This window comes from Podarcis gaigeae (genome assembly GCF_964106915.1).
Source record: "Podarcis gaigeae genome assembly, chromosome: 13".
Taxonomy (NCBI): Eukaryota; Metazoa; Chordata; class Lepidosauria; order Squamata; family Lacertidae; genus Podarcis; species Podarcis gaigeae.
The window spans coordinates 6,702,186-6,721,454 of record NC_139689.1 but is presented as its reverse complement, the minus strand read 5'-3'; the positions used below and the strand labels follow the sequence as shown (position 1 = coordinate 6,721,454).

Sequence of the window (19,269 nt, the reverse complement as noted above, 5' to 3'; positions counted from 1 at the left end):
TGGGTACAACAGAGACAATTCAGATATAGCAGCAGTTTAAAAAAATATTATTAAATCTTGATCACTAAAATATAACCTAAAATTATCATTTTGGTAGTACAGCTTGTTCCCTAAGTTTTATGGCAGTCGCACAGAATTTGGCCACCCTTAGCGTGATCTCTAGATCCTGGTCCTCTACCAGGAGTTTTAGACATTGGAGTTCGCTTCCCATTTGGAGATTTTTGTATAACAGGAGTGATAAATACCGAGCGTATATCCCCGTAGAAACGAAAATAAGAAGGTGGTGTTGCGGGGGTCAGACTAGAAAGCCTTTGGGGGTCCCTCCTCAACTACGGAATTCCCCCCCCCCCCAGCTACCTGCTCAGGAGAAACCCCGCTTCTCGCTCCGAGTGGGGTGGGAAGAATCCGCTTGGCCAGGTGCTTTGGGGGGTAGGAGGGACCCAGGCGTCCGAGGAGCAGGGCGGGGCGGGAGGGAGTCTGCCTCCAGCCCGCCCAGCTGGTCCCCCGAGGGAGAGAGAAGGAAAGGGGGGCGGAGGGAGAGGGAGATCGGGGAGGCTGCGCAGACGCGCTCGCTGCCACCGCCGCCCTAGCCGGGCATGTGCCGGCTTCTGCCGCAGCCGTGATGGCCCAGGCCGGAGGGGAGGTCGCCCGGGAGCTGCAAGGTAGGGACCTACCTTTTTTGGGGGGTGGGGGGTGGGATGGAGTGGAGAGATCCCCCCCGCAGGGCTTCCCCTCTCCCCATCCATCCTCATCCACGCAGCCCCCAGGGCACAATCCTTGGCGACCCCCCCCTCCTCTCTCCATCCCTCCAGCAACACCCCCCCAAATACCCCGGGGAGAAATGGTCTAAAGGGTTAAATCCATCCCCCCATTAAAAACACCTGTGGGCCCCCCTCCCGCACGTTGCCTCCCCCCCCAATTCTAGCGCCCCATAAAAATTTAGGGCCACCCTCTCCAGTTCCCACCCTCCCCGGGGAAATCTCTCCCCCCCTCCGGGTTTGGAAATTTACCCCCCTTTACCTGCGTCCCTCTCATTCCCCCCCCCCTCTCCAACAGGTGAATTGGCTCTTCCCAAAGCACCCCCCCTAATTCTAAGGGCGAGCAAATGGTTGCTGCCCCAGAAACGCCCCCCCCCATGGTACCCAACCCCATCACAGGGAACTATGCTGGCTCCTCTTATTATTATTATTCCTGCCCCCCATGGATGGAGGGGCACTGCTCCATTCTCTCTCTCCTCCCCCCCCAATAACGACACTCCAAGGCTCCTAGCCGCTGCCCCACCCAGGTCAAGATCCCCCCCTCCCTCAGTGCAAGGAAAAGGTCTCCCCTCCCTTTCTACACCTAGAGACCCCCTTCAGTCGCCTCCCAACCCAGTTCCTAGGATGTGACCACTGTGATGCGGGCTCCCCCCACAGATATACTCACCCCCCCAGCTCAACCTCCAAGCTGTCTCTCTGCTTCTCTCAACCCCCCCCCCCCAATAAATCCCACCGTCTTCCCAACCTACCTATCACCTTCTTGCCATTCCAGCTCCAGGGATAATCCAAAAGTCCTTGTGAATCCTGCCTGCCCCTCATCACCCCACTTCTCTCCTCCCCCCCCCCTTGAAAAATCGCCTCCCTCCACCCCAAACCTTTCCCCCTCCCATCTCCTGCAAGCTCTCATCCAAGGGGAATGCCCCCCCCCCCATTGCAATTGCTTTTATGGCCATTGCAATTCATTTCTCTGCAAAACCCCCCCCCCCCGCACAATTCCCTGTTCAGGGGCCTGGATTTTCCCCTGCCCACCCCCTTCCCTGGTACTTAAACCCCTTCCCATCTCTCTCTCTCTCACACACGTAACATTCAATCTTGCAGGCTGTATCACTTAATGGCTCTTCAGGAGATAACTGGGTCTCCCCTGGGCAGGGGGGGGGGCGGAGGGAGGGCCAGAACTCCTGGGTTCTTTCCACGGGTAGAGTAGAGTGGGGGGGGGGAGGTAAGGGGTGGCCCTGATCCAGGACTCCTGGGTTTCCGCGCTGGGAAAGGGAGCTGTTTTCTCTGTATCCGCTCACACCTTCTGCTTGCTATAATAGTGGATTTATTGCTGAAGGCTGCCTGTGGGTTAATGGGTTGTCTCTTGAGGTTGTATAGGCTCTGGTGTGCCTCTCTCTCTCTACACACACACACACACACACACACACACACACACACACACACTTCCTGCTGTTGTCACTCCTGGCATTTCCCTGCTTGGATATCTGGGAACAGGGGGGAAGAGAAGGTGTGAGACACAACTGGGATGGGGTGTGTGTGTGTGTGTGTTTTGCAATATCCCTTTTGTGTGCATGCGTGCGCACACACCCACACACCAAGGATCTCCCCAGGAGGCAGAGAGAAGCAGGCAAAATCATGCGCACAATTCTGCCCCCCTGCCACTTGAAACTGAAAACCACTGACACACCCAAAGTTCAAGTGAATTTCTCATCTGCCTATCTACTACTTTGATCTGTTTATCTGCCTACCTGCTGAGCCTGTGGGTGGTGGGGTCATAGGAGAAGCTGGCTGCTAGCACTCCGCCTGCTTGCCCCCCCCTTCCAGCCCAGGATTATGGAATCTGCTTGAAAGCTCTTTTCCAGGGTGTCAGGTGGGGAGGGGGGAGAGAGAGGTCTTTCTGCCCCCCCCATCATTACCTGGCATCTGAACCTTTGGAGGGTCCTGAAATGGGCCCCTCCCCAAATAGATCTGATTCCCACAAATGCCATTCCAAACACCCACCCCGTGACCCATATATCCACATAATCTGGCCTCGCCCAAGCGACCCACAGTTTACTCAGAGGGGTCGGTTCCCTCCTTCCCGATCTCTGTTTCCATTTGCCAACCTGTCTTTTTAAGGGCGGGTTCCCATTACTCAGAGGAGACCCATTGAAATCAATGGGCCTCAGTTTGCCCCCAATCCCATCTGTTTCCCGAGTGTGCAAAAGGAAAATGGAAGGAAGCTTATCCTTTATTTTTTATTTTTTACAATGCTTTCTCTGGCCAATTTCAGTTGCGAAAAAGAGAGAGTGAAAAAACCTGGGTCTGTGTGTTTATGTGATGCCTGTGAATGTTCTAGATGATAGCAGGAGAAGCTGCGAGCGCCTTCGGCATCTTAACACACACACACACACACACACACACAGTGCAACCGCTTTGCCTCACGACAACACCGAAAAAACACATCTTCGCTCCAGGAGGAGAGCTTCCAGGGCTTACGCTTACGACTTCAGAAACCCGGTTTCCCATCTTGGCCACGTGGCGAGGCGGAAGGTGCTCTCTGCACATGCTCAGAGGCCTTCTCCCCCTCGCAGTCACTTCACAGAGCCCGGCAGCAGGTGTTAAATAAACACTGTGTTGCTGCTTTTGCTTCCTGCATTCATAAAAACCAGGCAGGGATGCTGTAGGGCATGACACGGTTGGAAGGTGCAAAGGCGATGTCACACTTCTTCCTGGGATTTCTGTCTCTCTCGCACACACTTTCACACACACACACACACACACACACGCAGCCTGCCAGATAGTAAATAAAATGAATGGAGACTCTCGTATTTAAAGCGGCGGGCACACATGACTACTGTATCTAAATGGCTGCTTTCAACTCCCCACAAAATGAGCGGGTGGAACTCAAGGCGGTGGCAGAGTGGACTGTATCACTCAGTGGCGTAGCGTGGGGGTGCAGGGGGGGCCGGCCGCACCGGGCGCAACATCGGGGGGGGGGGTGCGCTCGCCGCCTCCGGAGTTGCCGAAGAGCCTCGGGCGCAGGCTGTAGCAGAGCCCCATGTCTCGCGGAACCGACGAGCTGTGCGCGCGTCCGGGCTGAAGTCGTCCGGCAGGCAGCGGCTCTCAGCGGTCCCCGCGCGTCAGGGCCGCGGAGGGCGCGCCAGACAGCCCCTCCTCACAGCCTTGCCACCGCCGCTGCTGCTGCAGCTGCTGGCCCATGTTGTATTTTCCTCGCCTCTCTGCCCTCCTCCTCCGGGCAAGCGGCGTCGTTTGGGCGGCAGCAGCAGCGGCAACCCGCCTCAGATCACCTGACACGGACCCACTGCCGCAGCCGTAAATACCCCAGCCCAGGCAGCAGCAAGAAGAAGCTGGTGGCAGCGGCAGGTTAGGGGTTAGGGGCGCAAATTACTTGCCTTGCCCTGGGTTAGGGGGCGCAAATTACTTGCCTTGCCCCGGGTGCTGACAACCCACACTACGCCACTGGTATCACTTCACTCGGCAGAGCGGGGGTGCCACTGTGCTATTCCCCCCCCCCAACACACAGGAAGGTGCCATTGGTCCACCTAGCTGAGTAGGTCTACACCACTGTTCTTCAACCTTGGGTCCAAAAACACTGTTGGACTACAAAGCCCATCATCCACAGCCAGCTTAGGCAATGGTCATGGATGATGGGAGTTGTAGTCTAACAACATCCGGGGACCCAGTAGGTTAGATGACACCCAAAAGATGCTTCATGAAGCCATGGCTCATTGGTGGGGAGGCTTTGCCCCCCCCCAAGCATGTTTGACCACAACTCCCATCATCCCAGAGCTGTGAGGCACATAGCAGCCAAAATGTTATTTAAGGTAACTTACGATATTCCCGAATCGGACCTACACCAGAAAGGTAGCCCTCCCCATCATTCCTTTAAAATAAATTCACTATTAATTTATCGTTTATACATTTAACAAGGGACAGAGAAAGCGAAGAAACGAGGTGAATTAAAAAAGAAAAGGGAAAGGGAACGCAATCATAATAATATGCAAATAAATTACTAACTACAGCAGTAAAATATTAGAGGCAGGAATGCTTCTGAATGCCAGAATGCCACAGGAGAGGAGAAGGATCTTGTGTTCAAATCCTGATTGCAGGTTCCCCACAGGCTTCTAGCTGGCTGCCGTGAGAACAGGGTACTGGGTCGGGGGGTGGCCATAGGCCTCATCTAGCAGGACATCCTTATTTTCTTAAATCGCCCTGCGGACACAGCAACCATCCAGACATGGATCTTAAATTGAACATCAGCCCTCCAGGCGCCATGTTGTTGTTGTTTAGTTGTTTAGTCGTCTCCAACGCTTCGTGACCCCATGGACCAGAGCATGCCAGGCACTCCTGTCTTCCACTGCCTCCTGCAGTTGGTCAAACTCATGCTAGGAGCTTTGAGAACACTGTCCAACCATCTCACCCTCCGTCGTCCCCTTCTCCTTGGGCCCTCCATCTTTCCCAACATCAGGGTCTTTTCCCAGGAGTCTTCTTCTCTTCTCATGAGGTGGCCAAAGTCTTGGAGCCTCAGCTTCAGGATCTGTCCTTCCAGTGAGCACTCAGGGCTGATTTCCTTCAGAATGGAGAGGTTTGATCTTCTTGCAGTCCATCGGACTCTCAAGAGTCTCCTCCAGCACCAGAATTCAAAAGCATCAATTCTTCGGCGATCAGCCTTTTTTATGGTCCAGCTTTCACTTCCATACATCACTACTGGGAAAACCAGAGCTTTAACTATCCAGACCTTTGTTGGCAAAGGTGCCAGGCGCCATAGAGGAATCCAAACAAGTTTGATGCCTACATGAAACAAGTCGCTGAAGCGCTGAGGCCCTCAGACCATTGTGTGATAGTTGGCGGGTGCTTATCCTTCCAACGCATACCTCTCAGAGCCAGGTCCCCTTCTGTTGTCCCATCAGCCATGACGACTGAGGCCGAGGGGGTTCCTCAACCACCCCACATGCCTCCTCTGCCTAATGACAGGACCGGCTCTGGCCCAACCTAAACAGAATGCCAACCTGGTGTACAGCAGCTCTGAAAAGACTGGAAGTTTTGTTTCTGGCCCTTTCCCTAATGATTCCCTGTGTGAAGTCCATCTTTTTCAGAGTTGCCCCTCTCTGGGTTGGCATTTTTCTTCAGATATCCACCGTGATTCTGAGTTCCCTTTCTTGGGTAGTTACCACCACCCCAGGCCCCTGTCAGTGCATATTTGAGTGGGGGGGGGGGTTACATCGCTTTAAATTTACATTGTATTTCCTTTCCCATTTTAACCCCCATTCCCCCGGTTTGGAAAAATCCTTTTGGAGCATCTTACCATCCTTTTAGGGATGTGGGTGGCGCTGTGGGTTAAACCACAGAGCCTAGGACTTGCCGATCAGAAGGTCGGCGGTCCGAATCCCTGTGACGGGGTGAGCTCCCATTGCTCGGTCCCTGCTCCTGCCCACCTAGCAGTTTGAATGCACGTCAAAGTGCAAGTAGATAAATACCATATTTTTTGCTCTATAAGACTCACTTTTTCCCTCCTAAAAAGTAAGGGGAAATTTGTGTGCGTCTTATGGAGCGAATGCAGGCTGCGCAGCTAACCCAGAAGCCAGACAGCAAGAGGGATCACTGCTTTCACTGCACAGCGATCCCTCTTGCTGTTCTGGCTTTTGAGATTCAGAATATTTTTTTTCTTGTTTTCCTCCTGCCAAAACTAGGTGCGTCTTGTGATCTGGTGCGTCTTATAGAGCGAAAAATACGGTACCGCTCTGGCGGGAAGGTAAACGGCGTTTCCATGCACTGCTCTGGTTTGCCAGAAGCGGCTTAGTCATGCTGGCCACATGACCCGGAATCTGTATGCCGGCTCCCTCAGCCAATAAAGCGAGATGAGCGCCGCAACCCCAGAGTCGGCCACGACTGGACCTAATGGTCAGGGGTCCTTTACCTTTACCTTTACCATCCTTTGGGGGGGGGATGTCACCTGCAAACGTGGGTCACCTCACTTCTTATCCCTAACTTGAGCAAGTTCAGAAGTACAAGTCCCACTTCAGTTTCTTAGAGGACACCTACAGTGGTGCCTCGCAAGACGAAATTAATCCGTTCCGTGAGGCTCTTCGTATAGCGGTTTTTTCGTCTTGTGAAGCAAGCCCATTGACAGCGGATTAGCGTTATTAGCGGTTTAGCGGCTTTTAGCGGATCAGCTGATAAGCGGCTTAGGGCTTAGGAAAAGGGGGGGGAAAGGGGGGGAAACCCGCAGGAACTCGCAAGACATTTCGTCTTGCGAAGCAAGCCCATAGGGAAATTCGTTTTGCGAAGCGCCTCCAAAATGGAAAACCCTTTCGTCTAGCGGGTTTTCTGTCTTGCGAGGCATTCGTCTTCCGGGGCACCACTGTACTTCCTACATCTCTCCAGTGTGAGAACTGTGAATTTGGTCCAGATCTGTGCTTCCTGTTCTTTAACCAATTCTCCATCCCTACTCATCCTCTCACTCGGTTGCTCCTAAGATTACGAAAAAACCTTTGGAACTTGTTGAAACCTCTTTTAAAGTCCAAGTGCACAATGTCTACCCGATCAACACTCTCCTCCTGCTTATTGATACCCTCAAATCACCCAAAAATGTTAGAGAGGCGGGACTTCCTGTTACGGAAGCCATGCTGCTTTTTCTTCAGCAAGGCTTGTTCTTCTTCATGCTTGATCATCTGAGGCCTTCTGCCAGTTTACCTGGAACGCCGCATTAAGCTAACTTGTCTGTAATTTCCCAGATGCTCCCTAGATCTCCTTTAAAAAAAATAAAATAAATCAGTGTTAGTTTGGCTACTTTCCAGTCCTCTGATACGAAGACTGACCTAGGATCAAGTTAACATATTTTCGTTAGAGGATCAGCAGTTTTGCATTCAAGTTCTTGGGAGGATGCTATGTATATCTACGGAACGATTTGTCAATTGTTCGTTTTGCCAAACCTCTGCTTACCTGACACAAAATCGGTTTTTCAGTGGGTTCAGACAAGGGTGTGTGTGTGTCCTACATCATCTTAAATTAGACACAGATTAATCCTCCATGTTCTATAACCTCCATGTTCCTGTCTTTCGCTCTCTTGCTGCCTAGTGGTCTAGCCACCCCAGCCCCTGATGCTTTAAATACTGTATTTTTCGCTCTATAAGACACACTAGACCATAAGACACACCTAGTTTTTGGAGGAGGAAAACAAGACAAAAAATATTCTGAATCCCAGAAGCCAGAACAGCAAGAGGGATCACTGTGCAGTGAAAGCCGCAATCCCTCTTGCTGTTCTGGCTTCTGGGATAGCTGCGCAGCCTGCTTTCGCTCCATAAGACGCACACACATTTCCCCTTACTTTTTAGGAGGGAAAAAGTGAGTCTTATAGAGCAAAAAATACGGTGTACTGTTTTGGTTGGCCTTAATGCCTTTATCAACACGCTGCCCAGATTTCCTCTTCACTTCCTTGCTCGCCAAGTCACTTTTGCTTCTCCAGGTTTTGTGCTTCTCCTTTTTCTGTTCTCCGCAATTGGGCAAGCCTTCAGTTTTTTTGAAAGAAGCCTTTCTTCCCCTTTTCATAGCTTCCTCGACGCTGCTAGTTAACCACATTGGCATCCGCTTCAACTTGACGGCATTAAAAAAAATTTAAAAATTAGCTTAAGCCTCTACTCGTGTGGCTTTAAATAAGCTCTGTGCAGTTTGGAGAGATTTTACCGGCTTTATCTTCCCTTTCAGCTTTCTTTCTATTGCCTCCCTCATTATGGAGAAGTTTATTCTTTTGAAGTCGAATGCGACTGTGCTTGGAATCATATCTGGCTGTTGTCTGCTTGTGTTTATGTTGAAATGCGTTGCTGGTTGCTGCTTCCAGTCAGTTCAACGATATGCCCATCTCATACCAGGTTCTAGGTGGTGCTTCTTCCATTATTATTATTATTAATTAAAATTTTATACCGCCCTTCATCCAAAGATCACAGGGCCGTTTGCAACATATTAATATAACACTTCTCTTGACGCATTCCTTTTTCGATAACAATTTTTCTTAGTTTTCAATTACAACAATCCAATAATATCCTCATTATAACAATGCCAAATTATAATACAATTAGTAATGCCGGTCATTGCCAAATTATACAATTTAGGTGCACCCCCCTGTGTGATTGAACTGATGGTTTGATTATTCTCTTTGTTTCTGCATTCCTTATAAATTTCAATTACACTCCAGTCAAAATACCAATCCCTTATACCGCAACTGCAGTTTTAACTACTCCATCTCAAGATCACACTTAGAATTCTGGTTGGGGGAAATGTGGAATTGTGCTTCTCCAGGGCTCAAATTATTTTTCCGATTCAGTATTCCTGCTCACAGTAGGTGTAAGAGGTAATTTAGGTCATAACTGCACCATGAGCCAAAAACCCTGTCATAGCAGTCCTGGGGAATCCTGGGAAGTGTAGTTTGTTAACCTTGCTGGGAATCGTAGCTCTGTGAGGTCAGCAACCATCCACAAACTACAGTCCCCAGGAGTCTTTGCGGGATGTAGAGAAGCTGTGACGAAGTGGTACAAGAGCACTCTAAATGGATGTTGTGTCTGTGACGGACTGATGCTGGAGAGGCAACTTACACACCGTCCGAAAACAGGATGAAAGAGGGGTCAGATTTGTATAAAGTCTGTATATTCTGATTCATATACAAATTTAGAAAGAATTGCTGAAATTTAGATAGAAGTACGATACATCACGCCATAGTGAGGGAAGCTGTGTTTGTTGTGGAAGTGCTAACTGTTGACAGGCAATTTTGCTCTCCCTTCTTAGGGTTTTGTACTGTTTTTGTACTGGACAGCCTTTCAGATAGAGGAGCGGCTGTCTAAAGTAGGGCAGCTGGCTGCAGTTGCTTAATACTACTACTACTAATAAGTTTATTATTTATACCCTGTCCATTTGGCTGGGCTTCTCCAACCACTCTAGGCAGCTCCCAACAAAATATTAAAATACAGTAATGCATCAAACATTAAAAGCTTCCCTAAACAGGGCTGCCTTCAGATGTCTTCTGAAAGTCTGGTAGTTGTTGTTCTCTTTGACATCTGGTGGGAGGGCGTTCCACAAGGCGGGTGCCACTACTGAGAAGGCCCTCTACCTGGTTCCCTGTAACTTGGCTTCTTGCAGTGAGGGAACCGCCAGAAGGTCCTCGGCGCTGGACCTCAGTGTCAGGGTAGAACGATGGTGGTGGAGACGCTCCTTCAGATATACTGGATCGAGGCCATTTAGGGCTTTAAAGGTCAGCACCAACACTTTGAATTGTGCTCGATGTGCTCCTGACTCCTCCTCTGACATGCCAAATTCTCTTTCCCGTCGAGGATTTCCTAAAGCGAACCAGGAAACTGTGGTTTGCGAACCAACCGTGGTCTCAAGGCATCTAGGGCCGGCTAGTCTCAGTGCAGATGCAACAGTAAACTGCGGTTATAGCAAACTATGGGAGGGAGAAGGGGAATTTGCATGTTAGGTGGGAAGAGGAAAGGGGAGCCTGCAAGCTTCTGCCACATTCCTGCTTGTGAAACCATGGTTTGGCGTGCAGAGAGGATTGCCCCTGAAACCAGATCGCTGTCACCGTCAGGAGAGTCGAGGCTCTTACAGCTTCACATCTGAAATTCCGAGACCTGCAAAATGTCTCAGCCCACGCTGCTCCTTGATGCGCCAGCACGGAGGAATAATTTATAAAGATGCCATCAGTAATCCAAAACACGGACCTCTCTGCTGGGACTGGCTCTTAAAGAGCGTTCAGGAAAATGCAGATGTGTGCGGCGCAGAGCAAATAGGAATCCATCTCAAATCACCCCCCACCCCCATCTCACATGCACAGCGCTAATGCTGCTTTTAACCAAAGCACACCAGCTCTAAGCGCCCATTTAAATCCCCTAATCCGGCTCAAAACAAAATTGCAAAGGTGACCCTACCAAAAGACTAAAAGGACACGCCGCAGGTTGGTGTTGCTGTGTGTATATTTTTTATTAAAAGGCTGCAGGCATCTGCTAGGGCTTTCGGTGTGAAGCAAAGGGGCATTTGTTGCTTCAAGCCTTACGATATGCATTGGCAAAACTTCCTCCCGTCTTGAGGTTTTGTTGCCCAAGAGCCTCTCTGGGTGTTTTTCTGTGTTTTTTTGTGGGGGAGTGGGGTGGGTTGCTTTCTCCCCCACCCCTTTTTCTTGAGACATACACAGTTCAGACAGGAAGAAGCCAAGACATAGAAATCTAAAAATGAACACCGTTTCCCCTTTTCCCTGAGCATAATTGCTCACGAGAGAAATTAGGTCACAGCACCCCAATCCTTTCTTCCCAAAAAAGGGCACTGTTAGGGTTGCTGCTGTTGCGATCTATTTGTCCCGCCTTCGCGCTGATTTGGGGAGGGGCCTTGGCACCCTCTGATGGGGTATAGAATCATAGTCTCATGGAACCATAGGCTTGGAAGGGACCCCAAGGGACATCTAGACCAACCCCCAGCAATGCAGGAATCTCAACTGAAGCATTCATGAGAGATGGCCTCCCAACCTCTGCTTAAAAACCTCCAAGGATGGAGTGTTCGCCACCTCCTGAGGGAGGCCAGCTCCTTACTGCCGGAAAGTTCTTTTCGATGTTTAGTTGGAATCTCTTTTCTTGTAACTTGAAGCCATGGGTTCGAGTCCCACCCTCCAGAGCAGGAGAAAACAAGTTTTCCCCACCTTCCACATGACAGCCGTTCAGATATTTGAAGATGGCTCCTCTTTTCCAGGCTAAAGATACCTAGCTTCTTCAAGCATTCCTCATCAGGCTTGGTTTCCAGACCCTTGATCATCTTGGCTGCCCTCTTCTGCACACACATTCCATCTTAAATGTGGCACCCATAACTGGGCACAGTCAGTGGCGTAGCGTGGGTTGTCAGCACCCGGGGCAAGGCAAGTAATTTGCACCCCTAACCCCTAACCTGCCGCCGCTGCCAGCTTCTTGCTGCTGCCTGGGCTGGGGTTATTTACGGTAAGGTATCCACAGCGGCGGCAGCGGGTCCGTGTCAGGTGATCTGAGGCGAGTTGCCGCTGGCGCTGCCGCCCAAACGACGCCGCTTGCCCGGAGGAGGAGGGCAGAGAGGCAAGGAAAATGCAACATGGCCCTGCAGCTGCAGCAGCGGCTGCGGGGCTGTGAGGAGGGGCTGCCTGGCGCGCCCTCGACGCGCGGGGACTGCGGCGAGCACTGAGAGCCACTGCCTGCCGGACGCCTTCACCCCGGACGAGCGCACAGCTCGTCAGTTCCGCGAGACATGGGGCTCTGCTACAGCCTGCGCCCGAGGCTCTTCGGCGACTCCGGAGGCGGCAAGCGCCCCCCCCAGATGTTGCGCCCGGTGTGGCCGGCCCCCCTGCACCCCCCACGCTACGCCACTGGGCACAGTATTCCAGCTGTGGTCTTGAGCAAGGCAGAATTTGGGTGGCGCTATTACTTCTCTTTATCCGGCCGCTATACTTCTGCTGATGCAGCCTAGAATAGCATTAGCTATTTTGGTGATGCATCACATTGTTGACTCATGTTCAGCTTGTGGTCCACCAAGACCCCTAGAATCCTTTTCACATGTACTGCTGGCAAGCCAGCAGTCCCCCATCTTAGATTTGTGCGCCTGGTTCTTCCTGCCTAAATGCAGAACCTGACATTTGTCCCTACTGAAATTCATTTTGTCAGTTTGGGCTCCAGTTCTCCAACCTATTAAGGCCACCTCGAATCCTGATTCTGTCTACTGTGGCGTTGGCTACCCCTCCCGGTTTGGTGCCACCTGCAGATTTGATGAGCATCCCCTCAATTCCTATTTTGGGAGAGCTGGCACCTAGCAGGCCACACTCTGGTTCTCTGTGTAAAGTGGAAATTGTTGCAGCGTTAGGGTGGCAGACCCTGGCAATAGTCTCACCGTACTACTTTCTGGAGCTTGGCCCTGCCTCCAAGGAGCTGGGGGGAAAGTGCACGGTTTCCCCCCCCCCCCCACCTCTGGCTGGGCTGAGAGAATGAATGTGAGCGGCTCGGGGTATTGAAAGAGGCCGAGTCAGACCAATGAATCACACAGATTCAGCAGCCATCTTCCCCTGGGGACGGGTGTTTGGTGCCCGTAATACCCATTACACAGTTTGGGAAGTAGATGGTGATTTAAGAGATTGATGGCAGAGAAGGGCAATTGTTGGCTAACAGCTAAACCAGGTGATTCAAAACGTCAGCGATCAGAAGCAAGTTGCCTCTGAACAGCAGTTGCTGCGGGAGACCTTTGCTGCCTTGTGGGAGAAGAAAAGTCTCAGGAGTAATTATTATTATTATTATTATTATTATTATTATTATTATTATTTATACCCTGCCTAACTGGCTGGGTTTATCCAGCCACTCTGGGCAGCTTCCAATGGAATATCAAAATATAATAATCTATTAAACATTAAAAGCTTCCCTAAACAGGGCTGCTTTGATTTTTAGAAGACATCTGGTCTTCTAAAAATCTGGTAGTTGTTTTTCTCGTTGACATCTGGTGGGAGGGCGTTCCACAGGGCGGGTGCCACTACTGAGAAGGCCCTCTGCCTGGTTCCCTGTAACTTGGCTTCTTACAGCAAGGGAACTGCCAGAAGGCCCTCGGAGCTGGACCTCAGTGTCCGGGCTGAATGATGGGGTGGGGAGGCTCCTTCAGTAAACCATACACAAATCCGGAGTCCTTGAGACAGTTGGATGGCGCCTTGTTCACCTCCTTAGAATCCTAGAATCATAGAGTTGGAAGAGACCACAAGGGCCATCGAGTCCAACCCCCTGCCAAGCAGGAAACACCATCAGAGCACTCCTGACATATGGTTGTCAAGCCTCTGCTTAAAGACCTCCAAAGAAGGAGACTCCACCACACTCCTTGGCAGCAAATTCCACTGTCAAACAGCTCTTACTGTCAGGAAGTTCTTCCTAATGTTTAGGTGGAATCTTCTTTCTTGTAGTTTGGATCCATTGCTCCGTGTCCGCTTCTCTGGAGCAGCAGAAAACAACCTTTCTCCCTCCTCTATGTGACATCCTTTTATATATTTGAACATGGCTATCCTATCACCCCTTAACCTCCTATTCTCTAGGCTAAACATGCCCAGCTCCCTTAGCCGTTCCTCATAAGGCATCGTTTCCAGGCCTTTGACCATTTTGGTTGCCCTCCTCTGGACACGTTCCAGTTTGTCAGTGTCCTTCTTGAACTGTGGTGCCCAGAACTGGACACAGTACTCCAGGTGAGGTCCAGCAACTCCTGTAGTTGAGTTGGTGCCCAACGCCTTGCTCAGCTTTCCTTTGGACCACATCAGTGAGACAGGCAGGAGGGTCTTGTTGTCTGGGCACCCAGGACCCCCATACACCCTGGCCAGGCTTGCGCGCCAGGGAGGTCACTTTCGTGCTGCTAGTGCGGCTGTTTGTGACTTCACCCCTGGAGGCACACTTCATTGTCTCTGGAGACAGACGGATGCCAAGCACGCAATCCAGCGCATAGGTCGACTATGGAATTGGCTCCCACATGGTGTGGTGATGCCATCAACTTCGACCGGGCGAAAAGAGGATCAGAGAAATTTATTCTCACGTTCTTACACCTAGATATACTGGAGGGGTTGTGCCTCAGACCCTAGAGCAGGGGTCGGCAACCTGCGGCTCCGGAGCCGCATGCGGCTCTTTAACGCCTTTGCCGCGGCTCCGGCAAGCCTCACGCCCCAAGCCTCGCGCGCCCGACGGGAGCTCCTGCCGGGCGCGCAAGGCATGCAGACACTCCCGAAGCACGGGGAGCCCTCCAGAGGGCTCCCTGTGCTTCGGGCAACAGGCTGCCGCCCCAAGCCTCGCGCGCCCGACGGGAGCTCCTGCCGGGCGTGCAAGGCTTGCAGACACTCGCCCGAAGCACGGGGAGCCCTCCGGAGGGCTCCCTGTGCTTCGGGCAACAGGCTGCCGCCCCAAGCCTCGCGCGCCCGACGGGAGCTCCTGCCGGGCGCGCAAGGCTTGCAGACACTCGCCCGAAGCACGGGGAGCCCTCCGGGGGGCTCCCTGTGCTTCGGGCGGCAGGGTGCCGCCCCAAGCCTCGCGCGCCCGACGGGAGCTCCTGCCGGGCGCGCAAGGCTTGCAGACACTCGCCCGAAGCACGGGGAGCCCTCCGGAGGGCTCCCTGTGCTTCGGGCGGCAGGCTGCCGCCCCAAGCCTCGCGGGCCCGACGGGAGCTCCTGCCGGGCGCGCAAGGCTTGCAGACACTCGCCCGAAGCACGGGGAGCCCTCCGGAGGGCTCCCTGTGCTTCGGGCGGCAGGCTGCCGCCCCAAGCCTCGCGCGCCCGACGGGAGCTCCTGCCGGGCGCGCAAGGCTTGCAGACACTCGCCCGAAGCACGGGGAGCCCTCCGGAGGGCTCCCTGTGCTTCGGGCGGCAGGCTGCCGCCCCAAGCCTCGCGCGCCCGACGGGAGCTCCTGCCGGGCGTGCAAGGCTTGCAGACACTCGCCCGAAGCACGGGGAGCCCTCCGGAGGGCTCCCTGTGCTTCGGGCGGCAGGCTGCCGCCCCAAGCCTCGCGCGCCCGACGGGAGCTCCTGCCGGGCGCGCAAGGCTTGCAGACACTCGCCCGAAGCACGGGGAGCCCTCCGGAGTGCTCCGCGTGCTTCGGGCGGCAGGCTGCCGCCCCAAGCCTCGCGCGCCCGACGGGAGCTCCTGCCGGGCGCGCAAGGCTTGCAGACACTCGCCTGAAGCACGGGGAGCCCTCCGGAGGGCTCCCTGTGCTTCGGGCAACAGGCTGCCGCCCCAAGCCTCGCGCGCCTGGCGGGAGCTCCCGCCAGGCGCGCAAGGCTTGCGGACACTCGCTGGGGCTGCAGGCTGCTGCCCGCAAGCCTTGTGAGCCTGTGGGAACTCCCGCCGGGCTTGCAAGGCTTGCGGATAGCTTCCTGAAGCCTGGAGAGCGAGAGGGGTCGGTGCGCACCGATGCCTCTCGCTCTCCAGGCTTCAGCAAAAGCCTGCATTCGCACCATAGGACGCACACAGATTTCCCCTTCATTTTTGGAGGGGAAAAGTGCGTCCTATGGAGCGAAAAATACGGTATATAGCATGTCTTTGTTGCTGGCTGATTTGCTGCTATTGCTTTGCAATTTGCAGCTACTGTTTTGAAGGGGAGTGAAGAACACACACTCAAAAAAAGGTAACTTGTTAATATAATGTTTATTTCTATGAGGAGGAGTAATTCTGAGGGGTCAAACAAAAAATAATTAAAAAGTGTCAAAAAAGTTATTTTTATAATGACGAGGATAACATTGGGCTAAGAAACAATGTATGCAGTGTTATATTTGTTTTAAATGTCGCAATGGTTTTGCGGCTCCCAGTTGTTGTTTTTTCTTCGGAAACAGGTCCAAGTGGCTCTTTTTGTCTTAAAGGTTGCAGACCCCTGCCCTAGAGGCTTGTTGTGTGAAGCACTACAGAGCTATGGCCCGTCCCCCTATTGAGGGAAGGGCATGCTGTGTACGCTCAGAGGCACTCTTTTTGCCGTCCGCTCTGCATGTGCTCAGGAGACGAATCCCGGGTTTCTTGGCTACTTACAGCTCGATGGAACGAGGGATTCTTCAGATGAACAGTTGTGAGAATGGGGCTAGGTGGTTGTCGTGAGCTCTCAGTACAAAAACATGATCAGGGGTCAGCAAACTTTTTCAGCAGGGGGCCGATCCACTGTCCCTCAGACCTTGTGGGGGGCCGGACTATATGTTGCCATGATTATGACCTGCATTTTTGGCAAAAACATTTACTGGGACCAACCCCAATGTTGCCCGAAAGTGATATTTTTTGGGGCGGGAGTGTTCCTTCATACACCTACGCTGCTTCCTTTGCGTTTTACACATTGACAGTTATTATTTCTCTCGTAAGGTGGGGTGGAGGCTGGGGGGCTGAGGTAAGTGCGCCATTCCCGTCAGCCCTGGAAAGTGTGTGCGCATGCTTGGGTGAAGGGAAAAGCCATTGGCCACACTAAGTCAGGCCGGCGCCGCTCAGGCAAAAACATTCTTTTCCCCATGTGAGGGAAGACGAGGGGGCGGCAGCTATTTACCCTTCCATGGTTCACACCGTGTAGCTAACAAGCGGCCTCACCAGCAGAGCGCATAAGTGCTTTGGAGTGCAGCCGCCCAGGCGCTCCCTGTGTGCTGGTCCCGGGGGGAAGGTTACCGTTGGCGTAGTCAAAGTCCGGTCCCGGGTCAATAGCCTGGAAACAGTTCCGAAGGAGCAGGGCGAGGTCCGAAGCAGGAATCCGGGCGGGGACGGGAACACTGGAGGAACAGGACTGGATGCTGGCCGAAACAGCTCTTCATCGACATTGCTCCCGCAACCTGGGACCGGGCTGACTGGCCTTTATCTTCTTTGAGGCCAGGGGCGGTCCCGGCCCCCAGGAGACCCGCCTCTCCTGGCCTTAAGGCGAGCACTCCTCCTGGGAGAAACCAGTTCCCTTCGCCTCTCTGCCCTGAGCCTCGGCAGTTCAGGAGAGGCTGAAGGGTTACTGGGCCCAGGGGGAGACTCACCTGCAGGCACTGAGTCCTCAACCACCTCTGGAGCCAGAGTGGAATCACCTGGTGCCTGGCTCCTGAGGATCCGGCACAGGTGCAGGCGCTTCAGAATCAAGGCCCTGCCCCAGTTCAGCCGGCCCTGGAGGCGGGGACTCCTGTGCAGGCTGGGATTCCTCTGGTTCAGCCTCTGAATCGGAATCCCAGGCCATCACACCCTGCTTCCTTTAGCGGGGAGCGCCACCGCCACAGACACCAGTGGGCTTTGCTTCCGAGGCACCTCCAAGCCCCTGTCGCTGTAGCTGCCCTTCCTGAGGTCAGTCGCTGGCAGTTCCATGGAGGAAATCCGAACTGTGGCTCCTTTTCCCTCGTCCCTACTCCCCACCCTGGAAGAAAAGATTGTCGTGCGCGTGCGACGGACAGAGAAGGGGCTTGTCTCAAACAGCCGCCTGCCTCGCTTTTGACCCCCAAGCCTGGCTGAGTTGCAAAAACCATGGAGCACACATGTTATGCTGGCTGCCTGGATTCCCGGGCCGGATCTAGAAGGCAATTGGGCCTGACCCGGCCTGTGGACCTTAGTTTGCTGACCCATGAGTATGATCTTGTGCTAAAGCAGCGGTTCTCAACCTGTGGGTCCCCAGATGTCGTTGAACTACAACTCCCATCACCCCTAGCTAGCAAGGCCAGAGCTCAGGGATGATGGGAGTTGTAGTCCAACAACATCTGGGCACCCACAGGTTGAGAACCGCTATGCTAAAGGAAGGCATTGATCCTAATCTATGGGGATGCTCATAACTGCAGAGCAGTGACTGCCCAGGCAAGAGGAAGGAGGTCGGGAATCCCAAGCAGACTAGAAGGCAAGCGAAGGCAGGGATCAGCACCTTGGAGAGCGATCTAGGTGTGAGTTTCAGGACCATGGCCAGCGATCCTGCAGCAGAGGTAGGACATACATGTTGTCTCAGCAGAGCAACTGGCAGAGGCCTTGAGCTATGCATTTATTGACTGAGGCTCTGCCCCCTGAGAGTTGCGTCGGGCCAAGTAAAGAGCTGCTGCCTTCCTCTTTGACCAGCGGTTGGAGGGTGCAGAGAACCTCTTTCAGTCTGAGGACTGTGTTCCATGACGAGCAGCCCTCGGGTTGTAGGCAGGGCCAGAGGCAGAAAGTGGGCAGAATGACAGAGGCATCTCTTTCTTTCATGTAGTTGGTGATTGCAGCCATGAAAAGGCCAGCGGTTCCTACAACCCCTACGCTTATCTCTCCCATTCTTCATCCAGGCAAGCAAGAGGTGTTGTCACACACCCGGGGAGGCTCCCGAAGGCCTGATATAGAGAGCTGCAGAGCCACATTCCCATCCTGCCCACGATCTTGGGGCTTCATAGAATGGTTGAGTTGGAACAACTCATCTAGTCATCTAGTCCAATCCCCTGCAATACATGAATAGTAGTTCTCAGTTCAAGCAGTGCAGATGTCTCCTCCGGGTTCTTCTGCTCCTCCAGAGTCAGCGGCGTAGCGTGGGTTGTCAGCACCCGGGGCAAGGCAAGTAATTTGCGCCCCCCTAACCCGGGGCAAGGCAAGTAATTTGCGCCCCTAACCCCTAACCTGCCACTGCCGCCAGCTTCTTCTTGCTGCTGCCTGGGCTGGGGTATTTACGGTAAGGTAGCCACGGCGGCGGCGGCGGGTCCGTGTCAGGTGATCTGAGGCGAGTTGCCACTGGTGCTGCCGCCCAAATGACGCCGCTTGCCCGGAGGAGGAGGAGGAGGGCAGAGAGGCGAGGAAAATGCAACATGGCCCAGCAGCTGCAGCTGCAGCAGCGGCGGCGGGGCTGTGAGGAGGGGCTGCCTGGCGCGCCCTCCGCGGCTCTGACGCGTGGGGACCGCGGCGAGCGCTGAGAGCCGCTGCCTGCCAGACGCCTTCAGCCCGGACGCGCGCACAGCTCGTCGTTTCCGTGAGACATGGGGCTCTGCTACAGCCTGCGCCCGAGGCTCTTCGGCGACTCCGGAGGCGGCGAGCGCGCCCCCCCAGATGTTGCGCCCGTTGCGGCC

At 53.5% G+C, this 19,269-nt stretch overlaps 1 protein-coding gene across 1 annotated transcript in view; it reads left to right on the top strand.

The window, feature by feature from the left end:
* Positions 1-532: 532 nt before the first annotated feature.
* The window catches only part of CARMIL3 (capping protein regulator and myosin 1 linker 3), an 87,095-nt gene continuing 68,358 nt past the window's right edge, over positions 533-19,269 (top strand). The window contains exon 1 of the mRNA XM_083706503.1: positions 533-662. Coding sequence (XP_083562629.1) covers positions 623-662 — 40 coding nt within the window. The 5' untranslated portion in view covers positions 533-622. The remainder of the gene's footprint in view (positions 663-19,269) is intronic.